The sequence below is a fragment of the Mixophyes fleayi genome, chromosome 1, assembly GCF_038048845.1.
Source record: "Mixophyes fleayi isolate aMixFle1 chromosome 1, aMixFle1.hap1, whole genome shotgun sequence".
NCBI classification, from domain to species: Eukaryota; Metazoa; Chordata; class Amphibia; order Anura; family Limnodynastidae; genus Mixophyes; species Mixophyes fleayi.
In genome coordinates, this window is record NC_134402.1 from 314,830,102 (window position 1) to 314,849,232 (window position 19,131).

The 19,131-nt window shown below is 39.5% G+C and overlaps 2 protein-coding genes and 1 long non-coding RNA gene across 7 annotated transcripts in view; 2 read left to right on the forward strand and 1 right to left on the reverse strand.

Moving 5' to 3' along the window:
- The window catches only part of RIPK3 (receptor interacting serine/threonine kinase 3), a 49,160-nt gene extending 33,452 nt beyond the window's left edge, over positions 1 to 15,708 (forward strand). Inside the window, exons 8-13 of the mRNA XM_075212312.1 lie at positions 6,551 to 6,686; positions 6,839 to 6,933; positions 7,386 to 7,428; positions 9,445 to 9,509; positions 12,783 to 12,822; positions 14,783 to 15,708. Coding sequence (XP_075068413.1) covers positions 6,551 to 6,686; positions 6,839 to 6,933; positions 7,386 to 7,428; positions 9,445 to 9,509; positions 12,783 to 12,822; positions 14,783 to 14,997 — 594 coding nt within the window. The 3' untranslated portion in view covers positions 14,998 to 15,708. The remainder of the gene's footprint in view (positions 1 to 6,550; positions 6,687 to 6,838; positions 6,934 to 7,385; positions 7,429 to 9,444; positions 9,510 to 12,782; positions 12,823 to 14,782) is intronic.
- Positions 1 to 19,131, forward strand: part of LOC142158404 (leukotriene B4 receptor 1-like) — a 315,057-nt gene that overhangs the window by 246,116 nt on the left and 49,810 nt on the right. The gene's annotated exons all lie outside the window — the stretch shown is intronic.
- LOC142158420 (uncharacterized) overlaps positions 6,390 to 19,131 on the reverse strand; it is a 53,444-nt gene continuing 40,702 nt past the window's right edge. The window contains exons 2-7 of one of the 3 annotated variants that reach the window (XR_012692777.1): positions 15,406 to 15,495; positions 14,305 to 14,449; positions 13,315 to 13,380; positions 9,811 to 11,463; positions 7,647 to 8,178; positions 6,390 to 6,674 (exon numbers count right to left, since the gene is read on the reverse strand). This is a non-coding gene — a long non-coding RNA (uncharacterized LOC142158420). Of the gene's footprint in view, positions 6,675 to 7,646; positions 11,464 to 13,314; positions 13,381 to 14,304; positions 14,450 to 15,405; positions 15,496 to 19,131 lie in introns of all 3 variants that reach the window. The other 2 variants (XR_012692775.1, XR_012692776.1) reach the window with 2 other exon arrangements.

The following is a 19,131-nucleotide window of genomic DNA, read 5'->3' on the forward strand; positions in this document are numbered from 1 at the left end:
GTCTAGACAGTGAACTGATATTAGCCTTTCTTCAACAACAATTCAACCCCATCTATCCTCTTCAGACAAGTTTGACTTCTATTCCAGAGGTTCAGTCATTTCTTCACCGGGTTCCTCACATCCAACAGCCCTTTGAGCCACAGGTAGTTCCGTGAAACCTAAGCTTGGTCTTCTCTGTACTACAGAAGCCGCCATCCTTACCTTTTAGAAGCTGTGAATTCTTTCCTAACCTGGAAGGTGTACTTCTTTACTGACTATTGCTTTAGCAAGAAGGGTGTCTGGTTGGCTACCCTGTCTTACAAATCACTGTATCTTGTATTCACAACATCAGAGCTGTTCTGCACACTTGCTTTTCTGTTCAGCATTGGAGCCATCAGATTTCAACTGCATGTAGTTATTCCACCTCTGGGACAAAAAGTGATGAATATCCATCCACCAGATGTGTTTAGAGTTTGATAATGCAGGTAGACAGATCACCATCTTTACGCAGAACAGCCACTTGTTTGTATTTTTCATACAAGCGAGGATGGTCGGCAACAGAACCAGCAGTAGCAAGATGGCTTAAAGCTATAATCCGACTGACTTGTATAAGAGGAAACTTGGGTTCTGCATAACAATACAGCCCACTCTACCAGATCAGTGAACGGCTCCTGGTGAACGCGGCATAAAGCATCAGTTACTGTTTGTGTCTGGCAGCAAACTGGTCCTCTGTCTGTACTTTTCCAAGTTCTTTTTTTTTTTTTTAAAGTTTTATTTTTGCAAGGTCAAGAAGTAGAAATACAACCGGCATTAGAGATACTAGAGACATGCAAATAAAGGGCGTAAACAGTAACTATGACCAACATAATAGCAAAACATCTCAATGTATGGGTGACATTATTTTAGATACAATGAATGACCAAGAGGTTTTAGAGGAATAGAGAAGGAGAGGAAGAAGAAGAGTAGAAAGAACAGAGGAAGTGGAAAGAGAGAAATAGAGTGGCTAAGTCCATACAAGAGGAAGTTGGAGATATTAATAAAGAAGCACTATGAGGGGGGACAAAGGAAGAAAGGAGAATAAGCTTGATAGTAAGAGAGCCATGGGTCCCAGACCTTGGTGAAGGATTTTGACGTGTTACGAAGAATGCTGGTCATATGTTCCATGCGATGTGTCGGTCAGACTCTATTGACTATGGAAAGATAGGGGAGTCTGCTGCCGCCAGTCTGCTGCAATTTGGCATGTCGCTGCCGAGATGATATGTCTAGCCAGTTTATGCTGGTGTGGAGTTGCCAAAGGGGCTCCCACAGGGAAAAGAGAAAATGTGGGCTCCAGTGGGATATTCAGCTGGAGGAACGATAGAATCAGGTGTTTGATACTAGCCCAGAAGCTGGTCAGTTTTGGGCAGGTCCACCAAATATGGAGGAAATTGCCCTCCTGGGAACACCCCTGCCAGCAGCTATCAGAGGAATCAGGAAAGATACTGTAGAACCGCGAGGGCACATAGTACCACCAAAACAGCACCTTATAGACATTCTCTTATATTTTGATGCAGATGGAACTGGAGGCAGCATTCTCATGAATCTCAGACCTCAGACCATTGTTTGTCATCATTTGTTTCACCAAGGTCTCTCTCCCAAGCCAGTTCGTGGGGGTCTCTGAGGTCTGCAGTGTGAGGTGCAAGTTTATGTAGTGAAAGTAGTAAGAGAGCGGGAGGAGAGGTGAGATTTGACTGTTATGGAAGTGGCGTAGCTGTAAATATTAGTAGAAATATTATGAAGGTATGTGGAGGCGGATTTGGATGTTAGAAAATGGAGGGAAAATATCAGAGAAGTCCTAGAGAGAAATCAGGGGAATTAAATACCGGTAACATTGAAGTAGATAGTGATAGCAGTCACAGACCCTCAGCCTCAATACAATATGAGTCCAGACTCTGGAGGTTTCAGAACCACACCTCAAGACACATTGAGTGAGCTGGGCGGAGAGGTAATAGCGTTGGAAATCAAGGATACCCAACCCCCCTCCCCATGTGGATCTCTGGAGAATTTTAAGGCAGACCCGGGGGCGTTTACCAGACCAGAAGCTTGTCACTATGGATTGTATGTATCAGGTTGATGACCCTCCTAGTATTAACTTTCCAAATTCTAAAGGTTCAATATCTTTTTGTTTCAAAGGATGCCAGCTTAAATTAAAAGTATTGCATGCAGCTATGTCTGAGCGTACCCCATAGTGAGCAGTGTCCCCCCAAACTGAATGAATGAGAAAAGAGGATTTTTGTACTTTAATCCATTTCATACTGCGCTCCCACCCCTTCTTCGCTCGGTTTGAGTGTCCTACTTTGGTTATTTCAGTCCTATACTATGGGCTTTGTTAGTTGAACAAAACAAAAAAAAAACTGAGGAGATATGGAGGGAGGAGTATAGAAGGGGAGGTGTATAATACAACAAGTTTCAATTTTACTCCAGTGAGTTCAGACCCTGCTAGCTTGAGTAAAGTGTTTCCCTTAATTTGACTTTTGGAAAAGTAACTTGAGAAATTGAAGGAGGAGATGAAACAAAGCAATTACGCTAAGTATGTCGGACTTGTAGTTCAAGTACTTTAATCGCTTAGCCAGGATCGAAGCGTTATCAACATCTTAAAATCGGGTCACTACATTTTGGCAACTATGCTTAATCCTAGGTTTAAGAGCTATGTCTTCTCTTTATTTCCAACTGTCCCATATCACAAGAGATGCAATGAGCTCCTGGTGAGCAAGTTGACTGGCACGTGACACAACGGCGTCCCCTACTTCAGTTTCTCAGTCTACTACTGCTAGGAAAAAACTAAGCTTTTTCAAGAGACCCAGGGAAGATGCAGAAGATTCAGTAGAACATTTTGATATCTGGTCTGGTCTAAAAGAATTGCCTTAAAATCGTGGCACCTCTGCCGTAACGCCACCTGAACCTACTATCAACATCCAAAGAATGGTGGAGGATTATTTTTTTTTTTTTTTTTATAAACTGTTTATTGTACAGCTTTAACAAAGTACATCAAGAAAACATTGCTAAATATCTCAATAATGCACTGTACAAATATATTTTTAATTTATAAAGAAGAACATAAGAGGAAGGGGAGGAATGGGGAAAGGAAGAGATACAAGGAGGGAGGGAGTGGAGGGGTGGTAAATTACATCCTATAATTCCATACACTTAAATATAATGTACATTGTTGCAAACATCATCATACCTTTTTAGGACATTGGGATTTAACGTCATCAAAATATAACCATTCTAAGCTTATAATTAAGATCGAGATTGAGATTAGGGTTGGATCTAAGATTAGAATCTAATTTGTTCCAGAAAATACAGGTCAGGTAAACTTGCAACTTAGAATTGTAAAATTCTCATAACCAAATGACATTAAAGTTGCCTCATTAATGACCATTTGGTTCTAATGTTTCAATATACATACCCCATTTATCATAAAACCCCTTAATGACCTTTTCTAGGTCTGAGAATGTAGCTCGCCTATCAAAATATAAGATATCTAACAATTCTGATTTGACTTCCATAACAGTCAGGGACGCACATACAGTCCATTTACCAAGTATGGCTTCCTTGCTAGTGTATCAATAACCGTTAATAGGGGTACAATTTGAGGGTTCAATATTTCGCTCCTTCCACACGTCAAAGGAGGAAAACAACAAAGCCGCAGAGTTTGTCTGTAATTGTATATTAAAGGTAAAATTTAGAAAAGACACTAGTTTGTTCCAAAAATTCATAATTTTCAGACATGTTCAGAAATTGTATCAAGCCTCTTGAGTCCCACATTTTGGACAAAATCCAGTTTCATTCTCCGCCATATGCTCCTCAGGGTTTGTGAGATATACGTTCTGTTTATTGTTTTTATATGTACTTCCTGGAGTCTAGCTGAGCTTAAGGCTTTCATGATTTGCGTTGTGTGGGCTAGCACTTCTTCTGGAGGTCGCAGATTCGGGATGTCCCGTTTCCAGGACTCCCAAACTTTGGACCAAACAGAAGCCACGTTTGTGTTACTCAGATCCAAATGTAGAGATCTTATTCTAAATTTGTGTATGCGAAAAAAAACATAATAAAGATTCAAGGTTCATCGTTGAAGCCTATTGACCTTGTACCACTGTCTTTTGTTTACCAGCAAAATAATGGCGAACCTGCAAATATAAGTAAAAATGGGAGTGCGGAAGTAAATGCGTTTCCTGTAGCTGTTGAAAAGTGAACATCACTCCTCCTGAGTCAAAGACATCTTTTACTGATAGTGTTATGCACGTCTAGTTGCTATCTAATAACGATTGTCGATTGCCAATATGTGGTTCCAAAGCAATAATAATAATAGGCAAAAGTAGCAGAATAACAGATCAAAATAAAATAAGTACAGCCGTTACTTATCACAGGCGCCCTGGATCCAGTGTACAGTCATTCAGGTCTGAAGGCTGTGGTCAAGTAGACTGTCCACTAGGTCCAGAGCCCCTGCTTATATACAGTCAGTGAATACAGTAAAACAATGCAGATGATGTAGCTTGCTTCTATAGGTCCAGGCTTCAGGAGGGTCCAGTGTAATGCAGGTTATAGGCCAGTTCAAACGAAAATATCCAAAGGTGGGGGTCAGCTCTCCAGGGGATGCACTCCGATTTTCCCACCAAGAATCCAGTTTAAAATAGTCTATTTACATACACAGACAGTATAATTTAAAACATTTATTCCCTATCATCGCTAACTAGAGTATGCAATGTGCGATCTCTTCAGCAAATGAACCGGACAACTGAGGATAAATAGGGGATTAAAATGATATTAAACAGGACATATTTTCTGTAACCTGAACCTTTGATTTCACTAACATGTATATAACTTATAATATTAACCTTAAACATTGCTACATTTTGACATAAATAACTATATGTTGCAACTACAATTGGTGTGTACTATTTACAAATGTGTATGTTCGTGTGAATGCGTGTAAATGTGTAAACCCTGTTGTTGCCACGTGTTGCGGCTGTATACGCTTCTCCACGTCGTAGCGTGCTCTACGCATAATTTTCAGACAAAGACAATCAAGTTTGCTAGATATTAATTGAAATGACTTTATCCAATTATCTGACTTCGACAATAGTATACCCGTTTCCTTCCAAACTATAAACATCTGGCTGGACAAGGAAGGTGTAAATTCTGGGTTTCCCCATAATAGTAAATACTTAGTGAATTTTGGGTTATTACTCAGTTTTCTACTAATTGTTTGCCATGCAGCATATGTATCCCTAAACAATACATTTTGTAGTATATGAGATGGAACATCACTTTATGACATATGAATAAGTGCGGCTGGCGCATACGGATAGAAACTCTCTTCATCTAAAACTTTATTTGTAAAATGCTCTAGACCTAACAACCAATCTGAAATATACGTAAACATTGTTGTCCTATTAAAGGTCCAAACATCCGGCAAGCCTACTCCTCCATTCTGCTTAGGCAATAACAATCTACTCCTCGCTATTTTGTTTTTTTCTGCTGCCAAATAAATTTTGTAAAAAGAGCTATACATTTACAAGCATCTTGCTTACTTATGGCTATGGGCAGCATTTTCATGGGGTATGTTAGTTTAGGGAAGATTATACTTTTATAATTGCCACTCTCCCCATTAGAGATGCTCTAAAATGCTTCCAGTTATTCAACTGTGCTTGAATCTTACCAATAATGGGCGTAAAATTGTGTTGTTAAAGGTGTTGTGGCGACGAGGTTATCTGGAGGCCTATATATTTAAGTGTTGGTTGCACTACTCAAAAAGTTCCAAGATTCAACAGTACCGACTTATTACTTAAGGGGTTTCCCAATAGAAGTAGTTCTGATTTTTGAAAATTAATTTTATACCCTGTGAATGAACTAAAGCTCGTTATTGTGTCAAGTATTACTGGTATAGAGGTAGATGGTTTAGATACAAAAAGTAGCATATCGTCCACAAATAGTGAGAATTTCACCTCTTCTTTCCGTATTCTAATACCTGCAAATTGGTGACTCTAACAGAGTGCCACCGCCAAAGGCTCTAATGCTAGTGCGAATAACAATGGTGATAAAGGACATCCCTGTTGTGTCCCCCTGCGAATGTGAAAAGGCAGCGATGACAATAATATGGGTTAATGGATTTGTATATATTGTCTGAATATTTTCGATAAACTGTATAGGAAAACCAAACCTACTGAGGGTTTCGAACAGATGATTCCAACTCACCATGTCAAAAGTCTTCTTGGCGTCTAATGAAAGTAAAAGTGTGGGATCATCTCCACCAACCTCCCATTGTGACTAGAGTACAGTTATTACTTTTCTAATAGTAGAGACTGCATTTCTCCCCCAAATGAACCCTGTTTGGTTTTTATGAACAATGTCAGGTAATATTCCCTAAAAAATACAGATCCAAAACACTGGGGGTCAGTGAACATCTCTAGTTGAAATAAACAATGAAAACCAGTTGTTTCTGAAAATTCTGTGGTTATCACTTTATTTACTGTATCTAACTGGTTATCCACGTTGTTATATTTTGATAATTAATGATCATTTTCTTCCTCAGGATTCCTCTGATAAGACTACAGAAGACTCACGTGCTGAGGGTACAGTGTCGGAGTCTGTGCGCTCCACAAACATGTCAGACATGGTTGAAAAATTTCGGACTCTGCAATTTACTGAACGTCCACCTGTCTTACAGCGTATGTAGGGGTGTAAGAAAAAAATGTAAAGTCTTTTAAGTTACAATTCTGTGATGTATATGTTATACATTTGACATTGCACTCTCACATATACCATAGTTCTTCATATACCTAAGATTTTTGACTCATTCTCACATTTAAACTGTTTTCAGAAACAGAGGCTGCGCCTCAAATGAGCCCTCAGAGAACACAGAGCCAGTATACAAGGAGAACCTTTACCACACAAGCGAACCAACCAAGGGCAGTGGTAAGAGCACCATTCTATCTTCAACACAGGAAAGAAAGGTCATTAACCTAATCATAAAAAGTTCCATAAATAATGGGTGTGCACTGATGTGCTAAAAGTTACAGTATGTGATAAATAACACCGTAGATTGCTGCTCACCACTTCATGACAATTAATGGGGTGCAATATGGTTACCACTAGGTACAATCCTTGCACAGATAGAAGAAACGGGCACTCTCAAACAAATTATTGAAAATATTTTTTTTTTTATAAAATTAATATGAAGTTTCAATCCATCCTTTATCAAGGCATGTTCTTTTCACTATTTGGTTGGAGAGTGCCTGTCTCTTTGGTTGGAGAGTGCCTGTCCCTTCTATTTATGTATAACATATTTGTATAGTTTTAGATGTTGTATATGTGATGACATTTAACAACTGTGAGTCAATACATTTGTATCTGTCTTGTATATCCAGGGAACTACCCACCGACCTATGACCCAGGGACCATATTACCCAGGTACTCTTTCATATGTACTATTTTTAAGGTAATGTGTTGTAGTAATGAATTGACTTCCATATGGGAATCATACATGCACAAAAGTACGCTGATTTAAATTCATTGAGGAATGTCAAAGCAAACAATGTCAAGTAAGGATATGTAAAACCTTTCACTGACAATTTTCAGACATAATTAAATGTAAAATTGCAATAAAGATAAAGGAAAGGTAACTCCACCTTTTGCACTTCACTTGGATGAAAGTACGGATGAAGCTCAATGTAGTAAACTCCTGGTCTTTGTGAGATAGGCCACCAACACCTTCATCCAGGAGGACTTTTTGTTCTGTGTCGCTCTGTTGAGTGGCACAGAACCTTTTGATGTTTATCAGCTAATTGATGAGCTGTTTTCAAATAATGAGTTGGACTGGAAATTAAATTGGGTTTTATAACTACTGATGGTGCCCATTCAATGTTGGGGAACAAATCTGGTTTTTATTGCCTTGGTGCAGCGAGAGGCTTCACACATGAAGGTAATCCATTGTTTTCTACATCGTCGTTCCTTAGAATTCAAAAACACTCACTTCAAAACTTAAATCAGCCATGGATACCACTGTTCAAGAGGTGAACTTCATACAGTCTCAAGCTCTGAACCACAGACTCTGTCAAGAAGTTGGAGCAGCTCACGAAGTGTTGCTGAACCACACAGAAGTACGCTGGTTATCACGTGGAAGAGTCTTCACTCGGGTTATGGAGCTTAGAAAGGAAATAGCTGAATTTTTGAGAGAAAACAAAAACATGCTCTGTGAAGAGTTTGAAGCCCAATATTTTATTTTGTCATTGACCTATTTTGCAAATATATTTTCACATTTGAATGACCTCAGCATTTCACTTCAATGGTCAGTGATGCAAATGAGAAAATCACTGCTTTCCAACAAAAGCTAGTTCTCTGGAAGAGACGCATGGAGAAGGACAATTCTGTAAATGTTTCTACTCCGGTAAATGTTCTTTCGGGAGACAGTGTCCCAGGTTGGATACAAAGTCATATAGATTTTACCCCAAATTTGTGGTCTCATTGATCAGATGCAGCAATAACTATCTCATTAAATGACACTGAGAACTTTAAGTGACTTCATAATCATACTGAAAGATGAAAAGATGATCTTGAAGACCAATATTTTCTTTACTATTTATGTGTATCTGAAGATGTTAAAATATAATTTCCATGTCAATTACGTAATTTATCCATTATTAATTACTTTCAGAAAGAAGGGAAGGTGTGAATTTTAAGTTTACTTTTGGGGGAGGTGTGAGAGAAAAATAAGGTTAAGAACCCCTATAACTGACAGATGTACAATCTATGTCAGGAGCACTCTACTTCTAGAAAGCAGCTGGCATAGAATTAACACACACTCTTAATTAACCAGCTCACTGACAGGAAGTTAACAGGTATTATTCTTCTTCTGTACTTATTGCAGAAGCACTAGTATGGAATATAAACATTGGGGGGGATAACATTCTTGAAAAACAATATTACATTTACTTTACATAAAAAGGTTATTTTCTGCAATATCAAATAGGAACAGCAGCATAAAAATGCTAAATGTTATGTGGCCACCTGAAGCGCAAAAAATACTGGAGGAGTAGTAAAGGTGTAAATGTACAGTGCTGAGTAATATGTTAGAGCTTTATGAACAAATAATAGTAATTATAATTTGTGTCTAGTACAAGTTCAACAAGAACAAGATTTAGAAGTGTATCAAATATATCTCTAAAACATATTTATATGTATGAATTCCTTTTAAATATGTATTGTTATTAAGAATAATACATAATATTATTATTGATTCATTATATTGGTCAACATTTAGCAGTATGATGGTATTTGTGCCTCACAATATATTTTTAGTTTGCTATACTGAGCGTGTTTGTTGTTTGTCTAGATAACATAATGCTGTATTGATCTTTATGGAGTAAATAAACAAATACCTCTGGAAGCTTGTAAAATTACTTTCTCTGATCTGCTTTTTTTTTTAAGGTGTAAGTTATCAACACTATTGGCCTCCACATTTTCTAAGATACCAGTTTCCATATCAGAGACCCGTAAGTTACCAATGCATTGCATAGCTCAGCATTATGACTTTACAATTTAACAAGAATAGAATTCATTCAATACCTCTTACCAGGTTCTTGAGTTATAGAACTTGTAAATAAAACATTTTTACACAGAAATGCACAGTCAAGATGGGTTACAGGTGTGTATGGAATTCTATTTGTATTTTGCATAGTGTTCAACATCATAAAATTATTTCCAGGGCCACTTTGCTGCTAAGCGGATGCATCTAAGCACACCAAACATGATACTTAGTAAGCAGGCATTCACAAAAAATATTTTTACACTGACCTTAGTTATAATTTCATTGTTTGTACTTTAAAGCATTTTTTAAGTTACATATCTTTTAAGCATGCCTCTGATGTTTCTTTGCTGTCCTTTTACAAATCATCATCTCAAAATCTCTCTGAAGGGTAGATGGGTAATGTTCCAGTCACATTCACAGACTCTCAGCATGTCATGTAATGGCAGAGGGGGAAGTAAGAGGGGTGAATTTTACAGTACAGAGTGATCTCCAGGGCGTTCCAAAGCCCCTCCGCTGACTACATCATGTGACTGTGGTAGTGACGGTAGTCACAGGGCAACTATAATTATTATATTCATTTGCAGCCTGAAAAAACAAGGAAAATGGCAAATGCCAAGCTTCTTCTTATAGCCTTCCACAGACATCTATGTTATGAAAAAATTAGGGTTTTTTGGGGGATTGCTTTAAATACTCCATTCTCGTAATACCGAACTCTTAGTGGGAGGGCTTCAGTGATACTCAATATAGGTTTTCTTTACCTAACAGTATTGCAAACAAGATACCATTAATGAAATGGTAGGAAGCTTTTGGATTTAATTCACTTTGTGTGTTTGAAAAGTCCTGCAGACTGAATAGAGCAAGGTATGCATACTTACACCTTAGTAGTCCAGATTTTCATGAGACATTCCTGTTACTGTGAGCAAAAGGGATGAGACCTACTGACTATGTGTGTGACATGTATTGCAGACATGTTCGGGCAGATTAGCGGTGTGGATTCATTTGTTCGAAATTGGGAATGTTGGGGAGTAAGTTAGTGCTGCATGCTCAGAAAAAAAAGTACACAAATAATAATTCAATAAACAAACTTGAATCTACTTTATATAACTTTAACCTGGCTCTCTGAGTGTGCTACATAAATCCCTCACATATAGTGTACTGTCTTCAACTCACAATCAACATCTCCAGTGTAGGATTTGTTAGGAAGCGTAGGACTTGTTAGGAAGCGTAGGACTTGTTAGGAATGGCAGGACGTGTTAGGAAGGGCAGGGCGTGTTAGGAAGGTCAGGACTTGTTAGGAAGGGTAGGACTTGTTAGGAAGGGTAGGACTTGTTAGGAAGGGCAGGACGTGTTAGGAAGGGCAGGACGTGTTAGGAAGGGCAGGACGTGTTAGGAAGGGCAGGACGTGTTAGGAGGGGTAGGACTTGTTAGGAAGCGTAGTACTTGTTAGGAAGTGTAGGACTTGTTCTCTATTCGCTCTGTTGGCATCTTTAGTTATTCCTTCCTTCTTTCACCTCGTTTGATTTTGACGATAGTTGTTTGTATACACACCTACATTTAAATATTTACTCCCTTTACGTCTTACTCATTCTTCCTTTCTGATTTAGTCAAATACGTCTCCTTCTTTAAGCAACAAGCAAAAGATGACTAAGTCCAAGGCACAAACCAATGTATCAAAAAATGAAAGGCTGCTTGTAGTAGACAATATAGGAAACACCAAATCCTATCAAACATATATAAACAGACAGCAAGTTTACAGACAGGCGCCAATCATAAATATGCAAAACAATAAATCCAAAACATTCAGTAATAAAACCAAAACGTCCAGACAAAAAATATATATATAATTATAATGAAAGTCCTACGTTCCAAAGGGCACAGATAATAAATCTTCTGAAAAAGTCCCAATCACTTCAGAAATCCTCGTAGGTCATTCATAAGAAAAGGGGAGAGGGAAAAAAAACAAAAAAAAACATAATGAAATCCACATATATATCAAGATGTAAGGAGGGCAGAAATAATCCCTATATTCTCCGTGTGATGGTAAGTGGGTGAAGGAACTTAGTAGTCAGTACCAGACTGGAACCTTCAAACAGTTACATGGAGATTTCAGATAGTCATGGAGAACACCACAGCATAGTCTAGGAAACGCTCTTAGCAAGATTGTCAAGGTTAATGGTGCTGACTACTAAGTTCCTTCACCCACCACTCATGGACTGTATATGCCATATCACGCTGGATATCCAAATCCAGAGTATCCACATAGCGCTCCACAGTCCGGCATGATCGAGTGCAACTCTACACTAGAGGATCCACCAGTGTAAAGAATTATATCTTTGATACGGGCTTGTTTTACTATACTATCTGGTGAGTGCGCACCCTTAGGGGTTAAGTTTAACCCAATCATCACATGAGATGTTCCTGTCTACTTACCATCACACGGAGGGCTTGGTTTTGCTACAATCCCTTTCAGTATTCTCTCCAACCTTCTCATTCTTTGTTTCCTCAGACATCACTACTCTCCTAACTTAGGGAATTTCATATAGGGTGACCCTAATCTATATTGGGCCAATTTTTATGTTTAAATGTTTTAAATGTTTCCTATACTCTACATCAGTGGACTACCTTCAGCAGGCCTCCAAATTAAAGCTCTTGACACAAGATTAGTGATATTTATATGGGTATGCAGCTTTACGGGGGCGACTCATTGCAGCGCGAGATGCCTCGCACGTCATTTGTCCACGTTTAATGCTGAGAGAGCTATTCAGTTATGGGAACTGCATTGCTCATCGCTACTGAAAATAGGGCTTGAGTTTACTAATCTAGTGTATGAGCAAAAATTTGCAAAACCAAGCCCTATTATCAGTCACAATGAGCATTGCAGATCCCAAAATTAAAATGTCTCTCTCGGTATTAGGCTCTTATCTGTGTATCAAACAGCAAACATGAGAAACACTTTGGGCTATATTTACTAAGCTGCGGGTTTGAAAAAGTGGGGATGTTGCCTATAGCAACCAATCAGATTCTAGCTTTCATTTATTTAGTACCTTCTACAAAATGATAGCTAGAATCTGATTGGTTGCTAAAGCCTACATCCCCACTTTTTCAAACCCGCAGCTTAGTAAATCTCGCCCTTTGTGTATCTATGCTGAGAGGTCCCTTTGAAAGTGTAGCTGAAGGGGACAGAGGATGGGGTTGCATGTACCTAGAGTTATGTTATGTTATTTTCTTCTCCTTTCAGGCCTACAATCCCCCTCAATATTCTCTCCAACCTTCCACAAGTAAGTACATTTCATTGACTTCATTTAGATTCAGTATTGTGCACTAATACACACTAAAAATAGATCTACAGTACTTTCAGTATTTTTTGTATTAATCATTCATATGTCATTAGTACTTGATAAACTGAAAAGTTTCCATAGTATTACAAAATTTAAAGCTGTACTATGACCTGAAGTGGTGACCATTTTGTGTACCACTTCAAAACGGCTGCAGGGGTGTAAGTGGGAGGACGCAATGGAATGAGAAGCTGCAATGTCCGTGATTGTGACTTTCATTAGTCCTTCTGATTACACCCAGGGCCACCAAGAGGAATTTGGTACAGCAACTTTCTGGGCCCCCCCCCACACACAGTGGGAGAAGGGATATGTGCCACCGTCAATGAAATTTGTACCGTAATTGCAGGCAATGTGTACGGCACGATGTCCGCGCGCCACATCGCCATCAAATTAATCCCCCCCCCCAATTATGTATTAAAATGGTGTTGCTCTCACCTACTTGTTATTGCAGCTTTCACAGCCTGGTACTGGTTTCTTGTCTGGATTCTGGAATGTTAAAAACTGTTTGAAAAATGTATAGGTACAAGAAAAATGGAAAATAATTAGTGAACACAGTACACAGTACAGATCACGCAGTATACAATTATATAACTAGCAAAATATGTGTGATAAAAATAATCACAGATATGTTTGGAAACATATGTTTTGGTCAGATAATGAAACACAATTGTAAGTGTATAAGAGAAATGGCTGCCTCTGCAACCTCATACAAAGATAAACACGCAATAAAAATTAAGAGGCTCTCAAAAACCCTTAAACATAAATTCAATAATGAATAACTAATAACTAATTTATTCATAAAGTAACAATGTGGGGGAGATTTAATTGCCGGCGATGTGGCACACAGACATCTCCGCTGCAAAGTGTCCCGTGGACTTTCCTATATATAAAATTATGTTTTATTATAATGTATGTATTATATAAAAATTAAGAGGAGCTCAAAAACCCTTAAACATGCACAAACTTATATATGTTTATGGGTTATTGAGTGCCTCCTAATTTTTAGCATTTAATGGGGGGTATTCAATTGTTTCTCCGGGCGCCACCGGAACGAACGCGTTAAAACTATTACCGTTTATACGGTAATTACTCGCTGAATTTCATCTCGCAGCTACCTGAGCTACGAGATGAAATTCAGCGAGTAAACTACCGTATTAACGGTTTTTACGCGCAAGTTTACCGTATAAACGGTAATAGTTTTAACGCGCTCGTTCCGGCGGCGCCCAGAGGAACAATTGAATACCCCCCAACATATGACATACATTATGATAAAACATAACATTTAACACGTCACCCTCCCAGCCATATCACTCCAGCCCACAGAAACATTACGCCACTGTCACATTACACCCCCCCAGACACATCATAAGCCCCCCCAGCAGACACATCATTACACTCCCCACAACCACAGCCCAGCTCACTTACCTGAGTTGAGCAGGAACTCCTCCTTGTTCTCCCTGCTTCTGGGACAGTGTGTGATATCACACACTGTCTGGGGACTGGGAGTTTCCTCCCTCCCCCTTAACATTCCCCACACCTGCAAGTCACAGGTGCGCGCGAGTGCCACCTGCTGGTAAATAAAACATTTTTTATTAAATAAAAAATAGCGGACTGCAGGGCTCAGGCTCCCAGGCAGGCTGGGCCCTAGTAATTTGTACCTGCTGCCTCTCGAAGTGGTAGTTCAACTTTAAAAGACATACACTGTATGTATATAAATAATGTATTTAACTGAACATATATACAGACTGCAATAGATTTTGTTGATAGTTGTAATGTTACAACATTGTTTCATTTAGTAGAGGTATGACTGATAGCTATGCCGTTTGTCCTGCTTAGCCAAAATGTTACATTACAGTTATATTGAGAAAGAAGTAAAAATATCATTGTCTACTTGTCTTTTCAGCTACAATAAATATTAATGGCAGTACAGGTCCACTGCAGATTGGAGATAACAATGTCATGTATGTGAGTCAAAATCCGCGTACAATCACTAGAATGATCACTCCACAACCTGGCCAGACCATGACCAGAAACAACATTGCACCAACGAGGACACAGTCAATGCAGATCACTCAACCCCAACCCACCATGCAAGCAAGAGAAGATTCTTTAGGCTAAAGTTTATGCAAGCAGGAGACCAAACTAAAGAGTGACCAACCAATCCAAATCCACCATATGTCAGTGCCATGAGTGGTTCACAGCAAGAACAAGTCAATAATTCATACAACACCCAAGCAAGCCTGCCTAATTCTAAAGCATGCACAACAAACCCGTGACATTGATATTCAGTATTATGTACAGTGAGACTTCCAATACTCTCTGCAAAGTAGAGTCAAACTCACGTGGAACATTCTGAAGGATCTGTATTTAGCATGAGACAGCATGGCAGATTATGTTCCAATATCAGTTATTTAAAACCATGCTATTTTTAAAACCACACACTGTATACCTAAATAATAATTGCATGTATTCCAGTTTCATCATGCCACATGTTAATTTTATGTATCTCTAGTTTTAAATGCCAACCTTGCAAACCTATTGCCAGTATGTCCTCTACCGTGTAGAATTCTGCCAAACAGAGAAGATGGCCCTGGTTCAGCTTCATGTGTTGGAACTCTGTGAAATACAGTATGAAGTTAAGTGACTGTGTTCTAAATAATAATCTGCTATCACATAGCTAGATTGCCATTTTCAGGGTTGTGTTAATCTTTAATAAATTGAATTTTTTTAACTATACAATAGGATTTAATTAAATCATCTTATTTTTTAAAATGTACTTTATTTTAAATTTGTCATTTACAAATGATATTATAATATATATGTATACTACACCGTGTATGTACTATGTCTGTTTAATGCAGGTATGAAGTACATAGTACATTTTACTATTTGCAGAGACTTGTGTTTCCCATAGGTAATAACCATTGTACTTGTGTACACCTCTCAGTTAATGTGATGATTTTATATTTCATGCTGTACAAACAGGTAAGATTTGTTTTTCGCCGTTAATAATTTCATTATTTTTGTATAGTAGTATACACGATTGCACTAAAATATTTGCTTGATGCGGGCGTGGCCTGGACAAGCATGGAGTAGCACGTATCGTTGCTTGCTCTCCGGCCCATATATCCTGTTGAACTCCTGTTTGTCAGCAGCTTATTGTGAGTCCTGTTCTGTGTCAAAACCTTCACCTTTGCCACCAAAGTGGACCTGTGGTGGTGTTGGTCTCGGCACATGAGTGAGGTATCTTCCGTTCCTGTCGGAACCCTGCCCGTGTGGCGGTAGTTGGAGTTGGAGGCCAGGAAAAACTTGGCATCCCTTACTAATATTGGACCCAGTCCATGTGATTATTGGCACTGGATTGACTATTTATTACCTGTGTGCTGGTCGAGTTGCCATGTGAGTGTGGTGGCTGGCGGAGAACGGCTCCTTCGTATACACTTACCATCTTACGGGACTTACAGATTGCTTACACTATGATCTTCCCTGCCCAGCTCAAGGTGGTCTCGGAGGACCGCATATCCTTCTTCGATACGCACATTGAGGTTGCTACCTGGATTGACTGTCTGGCTGCTGGTGGATGCTGACAGATGATGCTTGATGAGTGCCATTTACTTCTTTTCCTTGTCTTTGGGACATATTGGTGCTGACTCTGCATTTGCATTAAGTGTTGGAACTGGTAGATATAGCGTAACCTCTAATGCTCATTGTCTTAATGTTGTTTAATATGTGTTGGAAGGACATATTGCTATATCAACACCACTATAAGATGTAATGCGCTGGAGGGATCATGGTTTTAAGTTTGCCCCTTTCCTTTCCCTTTCTTCCTATCCCAGCCCTTATTTCTTGCCTCTTCCTTCTGTCTCTTTCCTTCTGGTCTTCCCCCTTGGATCTAACCACCTTACTCCATTAGTTGACGGGCAGCTTGCCTTGCTGTATCCGGGCTGTCAGGAACAATGTGGGCTCAGCTGGTTGTTGCGTGCTGGCTTGTTGAATATCTTAAGTTTAGTATAGTTTGGGATTAAGGTATACTTTAGTTTTGGGTGGAATATACAGGATGGGGGTGTGAGCTTTAGTGTTAAGGCTAATTAGAGTCAGTTTTGATTGTGGCTATTATGTTATCACAAAAGTATGACCTATGTTTACATGTGCTTATAATGGTACTAGATATTGTATGCTCTGCAAGGGTGATGGTTTCAGGGCACAGGGACCTGGGGGATCCGCTGCAACGGTATTTGCGTTATGTATGTGTACTGGCGCATCCGACAGGGAGTTGAGGCTTCTCTCCTGGAATGTGAGGGGCTTAAATTATAGTGTGAAATGCTGTCTGGTTATCCATCAAATTAGGAAAAACGACCCTGACATTGTTTGCCTGCTTCAGCCCTGTTTACATGGTGAGTACTCTCCTTAAAAAAATCATGGGTGGGAAAGGCGAATAATTCCACTCACACCACTAATAGGGGTCTCTGTGCTTGTGCATAGGTGTCTTGGTTACTCCCTAGAAAAACTTCACAAGGACTCTGGAGTGAGGTATGTCCTGATGAAAACTATCATAAATTGGGCTCCAGTACTTCTCCTTGCGGTGAAATGTGGTGAATTCATAGCAATGTTTCCGAAAGTGCCTTTCATATGTATAGGGGATTTTAATAATGTGATGAATAAAACTGTTGATAGATGGCAGGAGCAAAGCACTACTGTTAGTCAATATGCAGCCTTCTCCGCCCTGATAGATGAGTTGGGCCTGGTGGATGTCTGGCGCCTGCACCATCCAGGAGCTGTCCCAATTCTCCTGTTTCTCCACATCATATAACGCATTCTCAAAAATTGATCTAGCTCCGCTCTCTAGTGCCGGAAGTTTGTGTAATAGAATATAAGGCCAGAGGGATCTCCAATCACTCGCCTCTGCTCCTGTCTATTGACTTTGCTATTACCAGGGGTCAGTTCTTCTGAAAACTTAATCCTGTTTAGCTTTCCCTGATGGGCACGGGAGTAACATTGGTGACTCAGTGGGAGGGATTTTTTGCAGATAACGCTGATGCCTTTAAGGCTTTTTTTGAGAGGAACACTGATTGCCGGTGTAGCAGAAATCAAAAAGTCGTCTAGACATAGAGAAATGGAATTTGAAAAAAAACCTGCAAATTACTAGAAGTGCAATACATAAATAGTAGAACTGAATCTACAAGGCAAGCATTGCAGCTAGCACAGAGGGACTGGGTTGACTGTTTTTGACAAATCCAAACGTAAACTTCTCTTTTCAAAACATGTTCAATATGCCCAGGGTGACACAAACGGGAGGTTTTTTTAGCTTACCTGGCGAGGATGGAGAAGGCTGTACTGGTCATTTGTGATGATAGTGGGGTTAAGTGGTTAATAATGCCAGATATTATTCAGGTTTTTCATAATTTATTATGCAAATACATACAAATCCCAGGTTCAGTATGACCCAGCTGCCCTGCAGGCATACTTAGACACCATTTCCCTCCCCATGCTTTCTATAGATAGTAAGGGGTATCTAAATTCATCTTTCAACCTAGAGGAAGTTGATGTGGCTATCATGTCATTCCCTAAAGGCCCATAGCGTGGATGGCATTCCTTTAGAACTGTATAAAAAACATCAGCCCTTTTATGTATCCAGGTTATTGGACACATTCAGTGAGCTTTGTGAGGCCGGCTCCCTCTCCCCTTCTATGGAGGAAGCAATAGTGGCTGTGCTGCCTAAATCAGGGAAAGATCCGTTATATCCTGAATCTTACCACCCTATCTCACTGTTGAAAACTGATGTAACAATTTTGGCTAAACTACTGGCTCTGAGGTTGAATAGGGTGGTGTTGGAACTAGTACATCAAATGGGATTCATGCCAGGTAAATTCACATCTATTAATCTTAGGAGACTGTTCATTCTCCTGCATGTGCGGTCGCCTTCTTCAGAGAACAAAGTGGCGGTGTCCTTGGACGCAGCCAACTGGTTCGACTCAGTAAAGTGACTGTACCTGTGGGGGGTGCTGTCTTGCATTGGATTGGGTCCAAAATTTATAAATTGGGTTAAGCTCCTGTACTCTCACCCAGTAGCATGCGTATGCATGAATAGTTATCTCTCTCAACCTTTCCAATTGGCGAGGGGCACTAGACAGGGTTGCCCATTATCCCTGGCGCTGTTTGCACTCAAGCCTCTGGCTTGTCTGATATGACATGATGATCAAATTAAAGGACTTAAATGAGCACACAGGGAGGACAAGGTGGCATTATACGCCA